Below are 17,378 nucleotides of genomic sequence, written 5' to 3'. Positions count from 1 at the left end.
CAGCCCACAGCCTGAATGGGGCCCACAGACATGCTTTGCTTAATCCCACGCATTTTAAAATTTTTGAATCACTTGAAAACTTTGAAAAGTAGGGAAATTGATAGGGAAAGTCTCAATTTATAACTTCTGTTAAAACATGGGACAACGTACCCCTCTGACTATCTTTCTTGCTGAAACACGAGCATTCTGATCAGAGAGAGATTCCCACCACCCAGTCTCCTTCTGACTGGGGCTGAGTCTCTCCAGTCTTTGAGCTGGATCTGTGGTTTCCTTGTCTGAGAGAAACCAAGAAGTAGGAGATGAAAGTCTGAGTGGGCCACATTTCTCCCTCCAGGCCCACTTCTGCCAGCTCCTTCCCTGCTGCTCCCTTGTCTGGGCTTCTGAGGATGAGATGCCAGATTTACGTTTCCAGGGCTCTATCTTTCCCGCTTTTCAGCTTTTCCTGTTCCTACTCAAAAACAAGAACAAGGGTAGAACAATCGAAAGGCAAAAAAATTGACCCCAGACAACACTGTTCACAACAGCAAAGGCCTCGGGCTCCTGACTTCTCTTTTTCTGGAGAAGGTGCCCTTTTTGGTGCAGTTTCTGGAGGAAAACAGAGCAGCAGTAGGGGAGAGATATCCACCCACCAGCTGGAGTGGCTGCAGACGACCAGGTGATCACCTTACACACACTTACTAAAAAACCCAAACAAAACCAATATTCGCTGCCTTAATGTTCTGGCATATTTCCTTCCTATCTTTCATTTATAGATAGGAAGTAAGACCACATTGGAATACTCTTTTATGGTGTCCATTTTTCACTTGGTAGTATAGTATAAGCATTTTTGTGTTTTATTGAATTTAATCCTATCTTTAAAGATTTTTAAATTGAGGTGAAATCATAAAAATTAAAAAACATGAAATTAAACATAAAATTAAACATTTTCAAGTGAAAAATTCAATGGCCTTTAGTACATTCACAGTGTTGTACAACCACCACCTCTATCTCATTCCAAAATATTTTCATCGTCCCAAAAGAAGACTCAAAAAAAAAAAAAAAAAAGACTCCGTACCCATTAGGCAGTTTCTCCCCATTTCCTTCTTCCCCCAATCCATGGAAACTACTGATCTGTGTTCTGTCTCTATGGAGTTACCTATTCTGGATATTTCATATACATGGAATCATACAATATGTGACTTTTTTTGTGTCTGCTTCTTTCACTTTTCATAATATTTTCAAGGTTTATCCACATTATAGCATTTTATTAGTACTTCATTCCTTTTTATAGCTGAGTAATATTCATATACATATTGTTATACAGGCATATATATACTCCATTGCACACATACATTCCCCCCTCAATTTGTTTATCCATTTCCACCTCTGGCTATTATAAATAATGCTGCTGTGAACATCTGTGTACCTGTAGTTGAGTACCTGTTTTCATTTCTTTGGGGTATATACCTAAGAGTTGAATTGCTGGTCATATGGTAATTCGAGGTTTAAATTTTTTTTTTTTTTTTTGCGGTATGCGGGCCTCTCACTGTTGTGGCCTCTCCCGTTGCGGAGCACAGGCTCCAGACGCGCAGGCTCAGCGGCCATGGCTCACGGGCCCAGCCGCTCCGCGGCATGTGGGATCTCCCCGGACCGGGGCACGAACCCGTGTCCCCTGCATCGGCAGGCGGACTCTCAACCACTGCGCCACCAGGGAAGCCCGAGGTTTAAATTTTTGAGGAACTGCCAAACTTTTTCCACAGCAGCTGCACCATTTTGCATTCTCATAAGCAATGTACAGAGGTTCTAATTTCTCCACATCCTCACCAATAGTTGTTATAGATAGGTCGACTGATTGACTATAGCCATCTTAGTGGGTATGAAGTGGTGCTTCATTGTGGTTTTGATTTCATTTCCCTAATTTCTAATGGCTGCAGAGTATTCCCTTTTATGGATGCCACATAGTTTACCTAGTCAATTCTCCACTGGTAAACACTGAGTCCCTCTCATCTTTTTGCCCTTACATATATACTTCAGTACACACCCTCACGTTCTCAGTTGAAAGCATGGACTGTGGAGTCAGACAGATGAGTTTAGGGTATAGCATCTCCATTTACTCCTAGTGTGGTCTTAGGCAATTCATTTAACTTCTAAATCTCAGTTTCTTCATTGGTAAAATGGGAATAAATAACAGACCTGCTTCACCAAGTGTTTCAGAGGATTAAATATGAATGTGCATAAAACCATTAACATATGGGTTTGTATGTGGTATGCAATCAATAGATGCTGGAATCTTTGATTTCTTCCTTAAATTCTTAGAGGTGACATTGCTGGGTCAGTACAGGTTAGGCACATATTTGAGGGCTTTTGACACACATTGCCAAATTGTCCTTTCCAGATACTAATTGACATTCCACCAGCACTGTATGCCAGTGTTTGTTTCTAGAACCTTCAACATTGGGAATTGTCATTTAAAAAAATCATTGCTAACATCTCAATATTGTTTTAAATTTGCATTTTTGATTATTAATGAGCTTGAATATATTTGGGGCATTTATATATCTCTTTAATGTACTGTCTTTTTATGTCCCATGCTCACTTTTCTCTTGGGATGATAAACTTGTCTAAATTTCTATAAGAGCCCTTTATACAAAGATATTAACCTAACATGCCTGTCATTTTGTTAAAAAATAATTCATTTTCAGTTTGTCATTTGCATTTTAATTTCATATAACTACATGGCATGGCTCACCACTAAAGGATCTGTAAATACCAAACTCTTGGTGTTTCTCAGAGGGGATGGACAGAAGTTGAGCAAGTTAGGCCTCAGTTTTCCCGTCTGAAAAATGGGATTGGACTAGAAAATTGCTATTTATTTCCAGACTTTATGATATTTTATGCTTTTATAAAAATTTATGATTTTATATTAACATCTTCTATGATCAGTATATAGTGTTATTCAACTTCATATTTTATATTTGTATGTAATAGTAATAAGCATAAACATAATTACTCCTGAAACTGCTTTGGTACGTCTTCAGACCCTTGAGCAGAGGCTCTAAGTGTGGTATATATATATATATATATACATACATATATAAAATGTACTAGGTGAGTTGTTTATAATTCTCTTTTAAGGAATTTTAACTTTTGTATCATTGAGGCTACTATAAATCATGTATCTGTTTGTTGTTAAATAGGTATTTGATGCAGTTAATCCAACATACTCTAACTTCAAGAGCAACTTTGCGAAGAGGCTATCGGCTGAAGTTCCTGTTGCCAGTAGCCCAATTACCACAAGATGGCGGCAAAGCCAAACCAGGGATGTGGCAGCCCATTCCTTTGGGGGAGAGCATTCAACAGCTGACCTCCCAGAAACTGTGCTGAAGATAACTCCTGAGAAAGAGACCTTGATTCCAGGTGAGGTAATAAAAATGCCACAGGCCAGTTTTGAAATCTTAAAAAAAAGATGTATTCCTGAGAGACTCTTTGTCTTACAGAAATATCTGATGTCACATTTAGTCAACTGCTTTTCTCTTTTTCTCCCTTTGAATAAGAAATTTGCAGGGGCAGGGGGAAGGGGAGGCCTGAAACAAAACCAGAAGAAAGTATGTTGTATTTTAAGTGTGTCTCTGAGATTTGCATTGGTAGATTATTGCTTTTGTAAAGACTTTATGTATGTATAAATATGTGTATGTATACATATGTATACACACAAATATGTTTCTCTTATGTTTTGTAAAGTATAGAGTTTTTGATGACTCTGGTAAGATTCCTTGTCTACAACAGTCAGGAAAAAGATGTATTAGTAATGAAATAATTAGGTATGAAATAGAAGAAAAAGATGAAAACAGGAGAGGATGAGTGGAAGAGAAAGAAAAGGAAGGAAGAGGAGAGAGATGGAGAGTAGAGAGGAGACAGAGAGAGAGAGGAGGAATAAGAAGAAAGAAGAGAAGAGATGAGGGGAGTGGAGGGAAACAAGAAGAGAGGGAAAGAGGGAAGAGGGAAGCAAAGAGAAGGAAAGATGAGAGTGGGACAGTCTAATGCCTGCCTGGGACAGAGATGGGGAATGGGCAGCAAAGCTGTGATCTGGTGGGCAGGGATCCAGGATTAACCTGTCAAAGCTTTGAAACACAAGCTCTCCTTCTAAAATATGTCTCATTAGCACAACTTTAAAAAAAATTTCCCAGCTTTATTGAGATTTATTTATTTTGGCTGTGCTGGGTCTTTGTTGTGGCATGGGTTGTGGCATGTGGACTCTTAGTTGTGGCATGCATGCAGGATCTAGTTCCCGGACCAGGGATCAAACCCGGGCCCCCTGCATTGGGAGTGCTGAGTCTCACCCACTGGACCACCAGGGAAGTCCCAGTTGAGAAATAATTGACATATAATACTGTGTGGGTTTAAGGTGTATGACATGATGACACAATGCACTTATGTATTGCAAAATGATTACCACAATAGAGTTAGTTAACATTGCCATCACGTCACATAATTACCATTTTTTTTGTGGTGAGAACATTTAAGATCTATTCTCTTAACAGTTTTCAAGTTTATAATACAGTATTGTTAACAATAATCATCATGTCATACATTAGATCCCCAGAGTTTATTCATTTTCTAATGGGAAATTTGTGCCCTTTGACTGATACCTCCCCATTTTCCCCACCCGCTAGCCCCTGGCAACCACCATTCTACTCTCTTTCTCTGAGTACGGCTTTTTTAGACTCCAGGTATAAGTGATATCATACAGTATTTGTCTTTCTCTGTCTGACTATTTCACTTAGCATAATGCCTTCAGGGTCTATCCATGTTGTTGAAAATGGCAGGATTTCCTTCTTTCTCATGGCTGAATAATATTTCATTGTATGTTTATGTACTCCATCTTCTTTGTCTATCCGTTGATGAACACTTAGGTTGTTTCCATATCTTGGCTACTGTGGATATCTCTTCAAGATCCTATTTTCATTTCCTTTGGATAAGTACCCAGAAGTGGAATTGCTGGATCATTGCTGATAGTTCTATTTTTACGTTTCTGAGGAACCTCCATACTGTTTTCCATAGTGACTGCATGAATTTACATTCCCACCAATAGGAGCACAACCTTTTTTATTCCCATCCTTCAGAAGCAAAACTTGACACTTAGTGATTTAATTTCTGTTCTTCCTTTTTAAAATCCTAGGCAATGTAATTCATTGTCTTATCAGCATGTTTAAGACAAATGGTAACTTACTGCCACTCTTTTCTCAATGACATTAGACACAGTGAGGCACCATAGTCCTGCAGATGGAAAGGGAGCTCAAATCATTTTTTTTTTTTTTTGATAGTTAAGAAGTGGATTTATTTAGAGAGAAACACACTCCACAGACAGAGTGTGGGCCATCTCAGAGGTGAGAAAGGCCTCAAATCATTTTTAAACCAATGAAATTTTCCTGTAATAGTAAGTATCAACACAGAAAATAGCTGATTGAAACAGTAGGAGATAAAGGGTTGTAAGAAAGGTCATTCTTATGGCTATCTTCTGAAAGATGTTTTAATTGAGGGGTGATTTTAATGCTAATTGTATCAAGGAATTTCTGGCTAAAATTAAGGGCTCCCTTTTCCTTCATAGTTCCTTAATTAATTAATTATTTTCAAATAAAGCATTGCATGAGAAATTCAGAATTCTAAGAGAGATTATCAGTCAAAATAATTTTACAAGAAAGTATATTTCATTTTCTATTAAGTTAATACTGCATATTAATCAGAAACATTGGTTTCTCAATGTTTTGCTGGTGGGGTTTCTTTCTTTTTGTTCCAGAAGGGTGAACACTGAAGACCCGCCCATCCTAAAAGGAATGTTTGCAGAGAGGTTCATTTGCAGTCATGCTCTGTGAACAAAGCCTGAGAGGTCCTGGATTCCTTAGGCTGGTGGACCTGACCTCTTTGTTGATAACTGGGGTGATTGTCAATACTAGCATCCAACTGTAACGTTTTATTTCTCATTTGAGTTTCAGAGAGACGGCTTCTTCTCCTCTTGTCTACAAATAGGACAAAACAAGGATGCATAATTTTGCAAGACAAAGAGTAAGATCTAAAACGTTGCAGAAGGGGCTTCCCTGGTGGCACAGTGGTTGAGAATCCGCCTGCCAATGCAGGGGACACGGGTTCAATCCCTGGTCCGGGAAGATCCCACATGCTGCGGGGCAACTAAGCCTGTGCTCCACAACTACTGAGCCCACAAGCCATAAGTACTGAGTCTGTGTGCTGCAACTACTGAAGCCCGCGTGCCTAGAGCCCATGCTCCACAGCAAGGGAAGCCACTGCAATGAGAAGTCCGTGCACCGCAACGAAGAGTAACCCCCCCTTGCCACAACTAGAGAAAGTCCGCACGCAGCAACGAAGACCCAGCACAGCCAAAAATAAATAAATAAATAAAATACATTAAAATAAAAAAGCCTTTAAAGAAAATAAAACTTTGCAGAACATTTCATGTTTTCATCCCTCTTTCCTCCTTGAAATTAGATTTTGCATTCCTCCTTCCTCTTAGACTTTGGATAGCCCAGAAATTGAGGTGTTGGGCTCTAGGAACATTAGTGACAGTTTATCTAGCACACATTTGTCCAAATGAAGAAGGGATTGTCATATCGCAAAAGGCCAAGTTACTTAATCTAGTGGTCCCTCGGTTCCGCTGATGAACAAGTGATATAGCAGATATTTAGCTTTAGAAGATGACTTGTCAAAGTTTTCAGTGCAGTTAAGTATGGTAAAGGGCTTTCTCAGTTGTGGGAAGAGAATAGAAATGGACAGTAACAATGCAAATAACATTGACTCTTCCATGACTGTAACTTAGGAAGTATTTTACTAAAGTCATCTCAAACTAGCTTTACGTCTTTGTGCAATAGGAAGAGGGAGAGGCAAAGTGATTTGCTTATGATCATGTAGTGAACGTCAATGATTGGAAAGCAAGCATCCCATAGTGATTTCCTGGCAGGATGATCACAGCCTGGGCAAACCAGGTACGCTTCGCTCCATCATTTTAAACTATTGAACTGTTTGTATCCATTCTTCAAATCTGCAAATGTGTCCTTTCCAGGCAGACATAAAGCATTTCTGCTGCTGCTGCTGTTGGGGTCAGGTCTTTAATCTTAGCATTTCCTCCTGGTTTTGGAAGCCATTGAGGCACTTTCTTACCCAGTGTTCACTTATGAACCCAGTGCTCTGCATAGGCCCTGTGCCGCCCTCTCCACCCCACCCCACCCAGGATTTTGCAGAGACCAGGGCCTGTATCTTCACATTCTGTTCTATGGTACATGCCAAGGGCTGACCTCCAACCAAAGGTTTAAAAGATTATATTGTTTTAAAAACCAAATTCAAAGCTAAATGTTTTTCTGGCAGGATCCTACAAAGAGCCACTGAAGACCCCCAACAAAGGAAGTTTTGAAACAAATAGCTCTGCTCTCCATTTTTGCAAGGCACCCCATGCACTGGACGGAGGCAAGAGGAAAACTGTTGCCTCAAAAGGCCAGGTAGGTAAAGAGGGAAAACTGAAGATCCCACATCTTGAGAAGCTCAGACAACTGAGTCCCAAATGTGAGGTAAGAGCTGGCTTAGCTGCTATGACAAATCAATAAGAAAATGATGGGTTCCTAATAGAAAAAAATGAGTCTGTGAAGGACATGAAAAGAGGCATTTCCAAAAAGAAATAGAATACCTGGCAAATACACAAAAAAGTGTTTAATTAGCATCAGTCAAAAAAGTGAAAATGAGATTAACCATCAACAAGGTAAAGACTAAAAATAGAATAAAATTATACGTACTATGGTATGTTTCCTCTCAGCCCAAAGGTCTTTTGTACGATCATTTCCCAACTATTTGGAAAGTATGTGGTGACTTGGTCTGCCCTTTGGGGTGTCTCAGGATCAGTTTGACTCTTCGTCTATAAGATGGTCTTTTAAATATTTCCCTTATGTCTTTGTTGTTTTTTAGTTTCTCTACTAAGTTAATTTAATTCTTTTAAGTATCTTATTTATTATGGTTTTAAGATCATAGGAGTCTGCCCTAAATCCTTTGTGCACATTAAATATCAGTAGCATGTTTTTAGGTTTATCAGATCGCATGAAGAGCCTCTGAAGAAATCAATGTTTCATTTAGAAAACTTTGAACTAGGAATGTCATAGATTCTCAATTTAGGCAAAGCTACTACTCATTGAGTGTGTGCTTCCTGTGTTTGGCATATATATCTTGCTGGAGGAACAATAAAATATTGTGAATGTAAATTTTAATTATTTGAACTCATATGCAGTTGGAAACAAATGTTATTAGAGCAGGTCTTTTGCTGGGTGCTTATTGTTGGGTAAGGGTTTGGGGTGGGTGGATGGCCAAGGGGTTCTATTGAGGTAACTATGGGTGCTGTTGAGCTCAAGCCCAGGCCCGGCTATTAACACACCTGTCCTTTCCACTCTCTAGTGCTGTTTGGAGTTTTTACTGCCCTGGCCATCACGACTTCCCTTTTCCTTCCCCTTGTGCTGTCTGGTAACTCGTGGCAGCAAAGTTGGTGGCTCTGTCTGTGGGGTCACGATGGTGTTGGCAAGTTGCTATTGTTATAGCAATTGTTATCCAGCCAGAACATCATCCCAGCATCACTGAAGAACCTGGGCAGGGAATAATGGAAGCCTTTTTACTACTTTATGTAGAGCATTTGTTGTCATGACTAATTGGAAGTCAAACATCAGCAAGAACGGTGCAGATATAAAGTGAGGTCTTTTACCTCGACAGTAAACGTGTGTCTCATGTGGTCCTTAGAGATCACCTGGGGGGTGTTTCTGCAATGAGACCTGCCTAACTCTAGAGATTTCAGAATTCTCATATCCAGTTGGCTGTATGCCAAGTTGCTCATTAAAGTATTGGGTTGGCCCAAAAGTTCGTTTGGGTTTTTCCATAAGATCTTACAGGAAAACCCGAATGAACTTCTTGGCCAACCCAATAATAAGTGGATCTCACCTAGGGAAGAGTATCCCCGGGTATACTGAGCAGAAGCACACTGTCTGGGCAATGCCTTGGTCAGCTTTGAGGTAACTATGGGATTCTGAAGAAGTGAATCTGTGAAGAGTTACATTGAGCTATTGACCATCAAGTCATTGTAGGAATGTTATTTTATACCACTGCTTCTCAAACGGGGGCTACTTTGCTCCCCAGGGGACATTTGACAAAGTCTGAAAACATCTTTTTTTTTTTGTGGTACATGGGCCTCTCACTGTTGTGGCCTCTCCTGTTGCGGAGCACAGGCTCCGGACACGCAGGCTCAGCGGCCATGGCTCACGGGCCCAGCCGCTCCGCGGCACGTGGAATCTTCCCGGACCGGGGCACGAACCCGTGTCCCCTGCATCAGCAGGCGGACTCTTAACCACTGTGCCACCAGGGAAGCCCTGAAGACATTTTTGATTATCACAACCAGGGATAGGTATCTAGTAGACCACAATAATGCATTACCTGCCAATAGTTCTGAAGTTGTGAAGCCCTGCTTTATAATTAATTGTTTTACTTTGAATACCTAAAAATCCATGATTCATTGACTGGCAATGCCTATTATGTGATACAATATCTGGGAAGAAACCCAAAATATCAAAATGATGCTCAGCAGAGAGACTTCTGTCTGAATTATGGTGATCCAGTGATTAAATGTATTGTTGTGAAAGAGATAAAAGAGAATCTTCTCTGTTTTAACTCTTTACTATTGTATTTCTAGAATAAGTACTTTTCTTTCCCTTTTTACTAATTTGCCCATCTGTTTTTGATTGGAGCTGGAAGTAAGAACATCAGAGTGCTCTTTTTATACTGGCCCAGAGAGATAGCAATCAGAGTTTTGTGCTCATGGAAATTTAGGCAATTTACTTAAGCTGTCTCTGACTTGATAGTCCCAGTTCTCATGGGTAAAGGTGTTAGTGGAAAAGGACCTTTAAGATAATAAGTTTAATCCCAACATATTACAGATGAGGAAAATTGAGGTCCAGAGAAAATCTCAGTAACAGACTGAGAGACCATCTCTGGGTTGGATGCTGAGAGGCACCCCTTGAAATAAATCTTTCTTGGGGAAAGTATTCTAATACTCAACTTTATTGTTTTTTTTTTTTTTTTTTTTTTTTTTTTTCGGTACGCGGGCCTCTCACTGTTGTGGTCTCTCCCGTTGTGGAGCACAGGCTCCGGACGCGCAGGCTCAGCGGCCATGGCTAATGGGCCCAGCTGCTCCGCGGCACGTGGGATCTTCCCGGACCGGGGCACGAAGCCGTGTACCCTGCATCGGCAGGCGGACTCTCAACAACTGCGCCACCAGGGAAGCCCTAATGATGACTTTTTGAGGAATATATATGGAAATATTTTTGTTTGTTTGTTTTGTTTTTTTTTTGCGGTGCGCGAGCCTCTCACCGTTGTGGCCTCTCCCATTGCGGAGCACAGGCTCCGACGCGCAGGCTCAGCGGCCATGGCTCACGGGCCCAGCTGCTCTGCGGCACATGGGATCTTCCCGGACCAGGGCACGAACCCGTGTCCCCTGCATCGGCAGGCGGACTCTCAACCACTGCACCACCAGGGAAGCCCTCAACTTTATTGTTTTGAGGAGGTCTTTTAATTTCAGAGAGTACTAGAAATACGACATTTCAGTTCTTGCAGGCTTTGATGATGTCACTGGCATATGGTTGGTTTGTGGGCTAAAAGGATTTTTAGGCCAGAAGAATAAAAGAGGATTTTATTGTAGCTGAGTGATACCCTCCCTCTGGAGTTGCTGGGGAGATAAGAAATAATATAGCAGTAAAAGATTCAGCACTGTGTTTATTACACAGTGGTTAGCTAATAAATAATGGCAATTATTCTAGTTTTGGTTTCGGGAATGTGTAGACTTTGAACTTTGTAGTGAATTAGCAGCTTTAAGTCTATACCATGCAACACATCTGAGATGTACACGTATGTTTCTGAATAAGTAATCTCTTTGTGTCTGTTTTCAGAAATGCTTAAACCAGCTATTATCGACCCAGAAAGTGGCTCAGCAGATTAATGGGAAAATGCAGCTCTGCGAGCAATCCCAATGCATTTGGAAAGGTATGGGCCAAAGATTTTCTGTTTGTCCTTCTTTCCTACCCTCCTCTCTCCCTGCCTCCTTCATTTCTTCCTTATCTTAAAATATTTTATTTTTATATTTATTAGAACAAACTCAACATTATTGTAAAATGTAGATAATTCTCGTGATCCTCTGTCTTAACCATCCCTACCAACACTTCTTATTTCCCAGAGGCAACCACCCTTAGCTCTTCCAGCTATACCCCCTGCTATTTACATCTATGTTCTAAATAATGTTTGTAAACTGCTTTTTTTTTTTTTTACAATTTTAGACTTTATCACAACTTTCTAGCATAGTAAGAACTTAGCTCTCCTCCTGTTTCATTCACCTCCCTCAGTCTATTTATATTACACTTTTAAAGAGTAAAATTAGTATTTAACATTTACATCATATTACTATAAAAGTATTATTTCCTGTCAAGCCAAATAGTGTACTATAACTATGCCTCTTTTCTAGTATAACCTTTTTTTCCTAGACTTAAAAAGTTGCTTTATATTTTCATTTATTAGATACCTGTGAAATTATGACTGTTTTCCCTAAATGCTCCCATGTTTTGTTCCACAGCCATCAATAACATTTTCCACGTACCCACCCACATCAGTTCTTGTTTTCCTTGGTGGCCTCCTACCCAGAGCCTGCTGAACACGCTGCTCTCTTGGCCAGTCCCACAGTTGTGATTCTGGGACTTCTCTTCTCTGATGTTAGATCCGCTATTTCCAGGCAGCCATGTTGTGCTCCTTCTGGGTTTGCTGGTCTGAAAGTGTGCTTACTCTACTTTTACACTTGATTCATAGTTTGGCTGGCTACAGATTCTAGTTTCACTCAGAATTTTGTGAATAAAGGTATTGCTTTATTGCTTTCTGGCATCCACTGTTGCTGCTGAGAAGTTATATGATGTTGTGACTTCCTGTCCTTTTTATGCCACCTGCTTTTTCTCTCTGAATGCACATAGAAAAATCTCTTATTAGTGTTTTAAAATTTCATGATGATAAAGCTTCGTGCAGAATAAAAAAAAAAAAACCTCATTATAACTGACAAGCCCACCGGTAGATCTTTTCAGTCTTGGAGACCTATGTCTTTTAATTCTTGGAAAGTTTCTTGAAATATTCTTTAGTAATTTCTTCACCTTTGTTTCTTTTTTCTTTCTTTCTGAAATGTTGACCATAATTGTTGGTCCTTCTGGATTAGTTCTCTTATTTTTTTCTATTCTATTTTTCATCTCACTTTTTCTTCTACTTTGTAGGTGGTTACCTCATTCTGTCCACTAGCCTTGAGATTAAAGTTTTTATTTTGGCTATCCTAGTTTTTATTTTAAAGTTTCTTAGACACTGTCAGGCCTCTCTTTCTCTCTCTCTCTCCCCTATACCCCTTCCTCCCTCCCTCCCTCCCTTCCTCCCTTCCTCCCTCCCTCCCTCCCTTCCTTCCTTCCTTCCTTCCTTCCTTCCTTCCTTCTCTCTTTCTCTCTTTCCAGCATCCTGTTCATGCTTCATGTATATACTATTTTCTCTTATTTCTCTGAAAAAATTTCACATACAGTTTTGGAAGGATTGCTCTTCTTCCTGAATTGTCTTTCTTTGCTTAGCTCCTCCCACAGTAGTTTTGGTTTCCCTCTTTCAGAGTGAAGAAAGCTTCAGTGAAGCTTCCTGAAATGTGTGGTGTTCTGGAAATAGCACTAAGGTAAAGACCTGTGACCTGCCAAATTCACTATGACAATTTTCACTCTATCTGTTTTTGCTGGTGCTCTTGAGTTAAGAGGCTGTCATTTTTTTGGTTTATTCAGGGAGTAAACATCTGGTTTCTTTTGACATGTGCACATGTGTGTATGTACAGGGTGTTTGTGTGTGTGTGTGAACTTGACAGTCTTAAAACCAAACTCATCTCATTCTAAACCTTCCCTGTGCCTCTGAGCCCTGACCCCTTGTGGGGTTTCTGCAAGACAAATCAGCTTGCTTCTCTTCACCACGGCCCCTCTATAGGCACTTGAGGGTCATTTCTTATGTTCCTCCTGGTCAGTTATCAAATCTTTATCAGTTTTGCAGAAAATTACTGTAATGTCTTCGTACTGCTATTTCACTCCCATACTCTTTGTTCTTATATCTTCACACCTTAAAAAAGTCATTTGCTGTCATTCTAGTGAGGTTGAAAATAGGAGGCAGAGGAAATACACTTACGTGGCCATTCTTCGGACTTGACTTGCAAGTCTGTTGCTCTGCTTTAGATAGATGACTTTGGTGGCAGCACTGAGGAAGATTTGAAGGGGCGGGCTGTTGGAAGCAGAGTCTAATTGAAAGGAATGTTCTATGAAGGGCTCTGTTCTTAATTCTTTTAAGGGGATTTAAAGTGTGAAACAGATTCCACATAAGCCAGGTAACTACTCTTAGGCATGTGGATCACTGGGACAAATTTTATCCAGGTGCTGTGCATATGAAGTATTTCTTCATGCCTCACCCATATTTGCTAAGACTCTGAAACCTCACAGTAGGCACCTCCTGTGCCTTGTAAGTATACCTATCGGGGCCAAAGCTGGTAGAAATCTTTGGGTGGTGATGTCATGTGTGCATCAGGGCGACTCTGCAGCCATGCAGTGGGGAGATATTGCTACTGTGGCAGTTTCTAGAAGGTCCTCCTTCCATGCTGCATTCAGTGCTCCCAAAGTCAAATTTACCCTGCACCCCATGTGTTCTCCTTCCTACTTCCTCTTTCCATCTTGGAAGCCTTTGTGTCATTCATGAGATTGTTATCATAGTTGGAAAATAATTGATTAGGAGCCTAGCTCTGTGAGAGAAACTTAAGAGAACTAGTGGTTGAACTCATAAATGCCAAGGAAACTTGCCTGTTAAATTTCCCTCTGGGATAAGATAACTTTGTGCATGTGTATTTTTCATGCCTCTGTTTCCCAGCAGTATAAAAGGGACAAAAACAGAGTTAGATGCATAAAAATAGGCAGAAAAAGTTTAAGGCCTGCTGAATATTCTTTTGGGAGGTTTGGGAATGTACAGTTGGATGAATGAGTGAAACTTATCCTTTACTTCTTTATTTTAGAGTTATAATTTCTTAAAAGCAAAATAAAATATCTGGGGACACGTCTTACCTTAGCTCTCCCATTTCTTCTGATCTCATCAGCAACAAGTTTGTGTTTCTGTAACATGCTGAAGATATGATGTAGAATAGAAATTGTATATTCTATAAAGGCAGAAAGAATGTACCTGTATTATTTTGTTATCCTAGGAAATCTATCTATCTCTGTGTATCTATGTATTTATCTATCTGTCTACAATCTATCCATCCATCCATCCTATTTTTTAGGAAGTTTTGATTCACAGCAAAATTGAACAGAAAATACAGAGAGTGCTCCTATATCCCTGCCCCAACACATGCACAACTTCCCCCGCTACCAACATCCCACACTAGAATAGTACATTTGTTATCATCAATGAACGTACATTGACACACTGTTATCGCCCAAAGTCCATAGTTTACATTAGCTTTCACTCTTTGTGTTGAGTATTCTATGGATTTTGACAAATGTGTAATGACACGTAGCCACCGTTATAACAGCACGTAGAGTAGTTTCTCTGTTCTAAAAATCCTTTGTACTTCACGTATTCATCTCTCCCTCTTCCTCTAACCCTGGCAAACTTTCACTGTATCCATAGTTTTGCCTTTCCTAGAATGTCATTTAGTTGGAATCATACAGTGTGTAGCCTTTTCAGATTGGCTTCTTTCATTTAGTAATATGCGTTTAAGTGTCCTCCATGTCTTCTCATGGCTTCATAGCTCATTTCTTTTTAGCACTAAATGATATTCTATTGTCTGGATGTACCACAGTTTATTTATCCATTCACCTATTCAAAGACATCTTGGTTGCTTCCAAGTTTTGGCAATTACGAATAAAGCTGCTATAAACATCTGTGTGAAGGTTTCTCTGTGGACATAAGCTTTCTACTCACTTGGGTAAATACCAAGGAGTGCGTTTTCTGGATTGTATGATAAGAGCATATTTAGTTTCATATGAAACCTCCAAACTGTCTTCCGAAGTGGCTGTTCCATTTTGCATTCCCACCAGCAATGAATGAAAGCTCCTGTTGCTCCACATCCTTGGCAGAATTTGGTGTTTGTCAGTGTTTTGGATTTTGGCCATTCTAACAGATGTGCAGTGGTGTCTCATTATTGTTTTAACTTGCAATTCTCTAATGAAATATGATGTTGAGCACATTTTCTTATGCTTATTTGCCATCTTCTTTGGTGAGGTGTCCAGATCTTTTGCCCATTTTTAAATTGAGTTTTTTGTTTTCTTATTGTTGAGGTTTAAGAGTTTCTTTGTATGTTTTGGATAACAGTCCTTTATCACATATGTTTTTTGCAAATATTTTTTCTCAGTCTGTGGTTTATCTTCTCATTCTTTAGATATGTCTTTTGCAGAGCAGAAGTTTCTAATTTTAATGAAGTCCAGCATATCAGTGATTTCTTTCATGGATCATGCTTTTGGTGTTGTATTTAAAAAGTCACTGCCAGGGAATTCCCTGGCGGTCCAGTGAATTAGGACTCAGTGCTTTCTCTGCCATGGGCCCGGGTTCAATCCCTGGTCGGGGAACTAAGATCCTGTAAGCTGTGTGGTGTGGCCAAAAAAAAAAAAAAAAAAAAAAAGTCACTGCCAAAACCAAGGACATCTAGATTTTCTCCTGTGTTATTTTCTAGGAGTTTTATAGCTTTGTGTTTTACTTTTAGGTCCATGATCCATTGTGAGTTAGTTTTGAGAAGGGTATAAGGTCTGTGTTTAGATACATTTTTTTAAATTGAAGTATAGTTGATTTATAACATTGTGTTAGTTTCAGGTGTACAGCAAAGTGATTTGATTATTTTTTTTTCCAGATTGCGTGTGGATGTCCAGTTGTTCCAACACCATTTGTTGAAAAAACTAACTTTTCTCCATTGTATTGCCTTTGCTCCTTTGTCAAAGATCCGTTGACTGTATTCGTGGGGCTCTATTTCTGGGCTCTCTATTCTGTTCCATTGATCTATTTGTCTGTTCTTTTGCCAGTACTACACTGTCTTGATTACTGTAGCTTTTTAGTGAGTCTTAAAGTTAGATAGTGTAGGTCCTTCAGCTTGGTTCTTCTCCTTCAATATTGTGTTGACTTTTCTCCATATACGCTTTTAAAATCAGCTTGTCAGTGTCCACAAAATACCTTGTTGGGATTTTAACTGGTATAGCACTGAATCTATAAATCAAGGTGGAAAGAGCTAACATGTTAATAATACTGTACCTGGAATACATGTACCTGGAATATGTCTTCATTTATTTAGCTTTTCTTTGATTAGAGTTTTGTAGTTTTCCTCGTATAGATCTTGTACATATTTTGTTAGATTTATACCTAAGTTTTTCATTTTTGAGGTACTTATATAAATGGTATTGTGCTTTTAATTTTAAATTCCAGTTGCTTATTGCTGGTATATAAGAAAGCAGTTGACTTTTGTATATTAATCTTATATCTTTCTATAATCACTCATTAGTTCCAGGAGTTTTTTGTTGATTCTTTGGGTATTGCTTTTTTTTTTTTAATATAGAACGTTATGTTAGCTTCAGGTGTGCAATGTAATGATATATTTGTATATATTGCAAAATGATCACCACAGTAAGTTTAGTTTACAACTGTCATCAGATATAGTTACAGAATTTTTTTCTTGTGTTGAGAACTTTTAAGATCTACTTTTTAAGCAACTTTCGAAGATGCTGTACATGCTGTACATTAAATTCTCATGACATTTATTTTGTAACTGGAAGTTTGTACTTGATTTTTTTTTTGAACCTTTATCAGCAGTGCTTGAGTATGTATTTCTAGTAACCTTGTAGTTCTGCCCACAACTGCAGGTTTTCATAGCTAATGTTGCAACTATGAGTAACAATCTGGCTTCTTGGTATAGCATTGTGAAGCTCTCATTCTTTTATTAGAAACCATGTGGTCCTAGGACCACAAGTTACCTGGGTGGGGCTCATTTCCTGTTGATCATGTCATTCTCAGTTTGATTACAAGCCAAGTGGTTGGAAAGATGAAAAGACAGTGGCTTATGGTTTAGGCTTAGTGGGGTCATTTGATGAGAAGTAAAACTGAGCACAGGATAGAACCTTGAATTCAGATAGTCATGGGTAACACTAGCCAAAAGTAACTCTGTGTGCTCTGGTACAGAAACAGTGAGAGAAAGAGCCAAAATCAATGACTCAACAGTCTTATTGACAATGACTCAGTGTAGGGCTTAGGTCTATTAGATAATTGTTGATGTTATAGATACATGGATATGTGAACATTAC

At 39.3% G+C, this 17,378-nt stretch overlaps 1 protein-coding gene across 1 annotated transcript in view; it reads left to right on the top strand.

Annotated features, from left to right (window-relative positions):
• CDC20B (cell division cycle 20B) overlaps positions 1-17,378 on the top strand; it is a 62,474-nt gene that overhangs the window by 21,916 nt on the left and 23,180 nt on the right. Inside the window, exons 3-5 of the mRNA XM_030843214.2 lie at positions 3,177-3,396; positions 7,354-7,484; positions 10,956-11,049. Coding sequence (XP_030699074.1) covers positions 3,177-3,396; positions 7,354-7,484; positions 10,956-11,049 — 445 coding nt within the window. The remainder of the gene's footprint in view (positions 1-3,176; positions 3,397-7,353; positions 7,485-10,955; positions 11,050-17,378) is intronic.

The sequence above is a fragment of the Globicephala melas genome, chromosome 3 (genome assembly GCF_963455315.2).
Source record: "Globicephala melas chromosome 3, mGloMel1.2, whole genome shotgun sequence".
NCBI lineage: Eukaryota > Metazoa > Chordata > Mammalia > Artiodactyla > Delphinidae > Globicephala > Globicephala melas.
The sequence above is the reverse complement of the archived record's forward strand: the minus strand, read 5'-3'. Positions and strand labels throughout refer to the sequence as shown.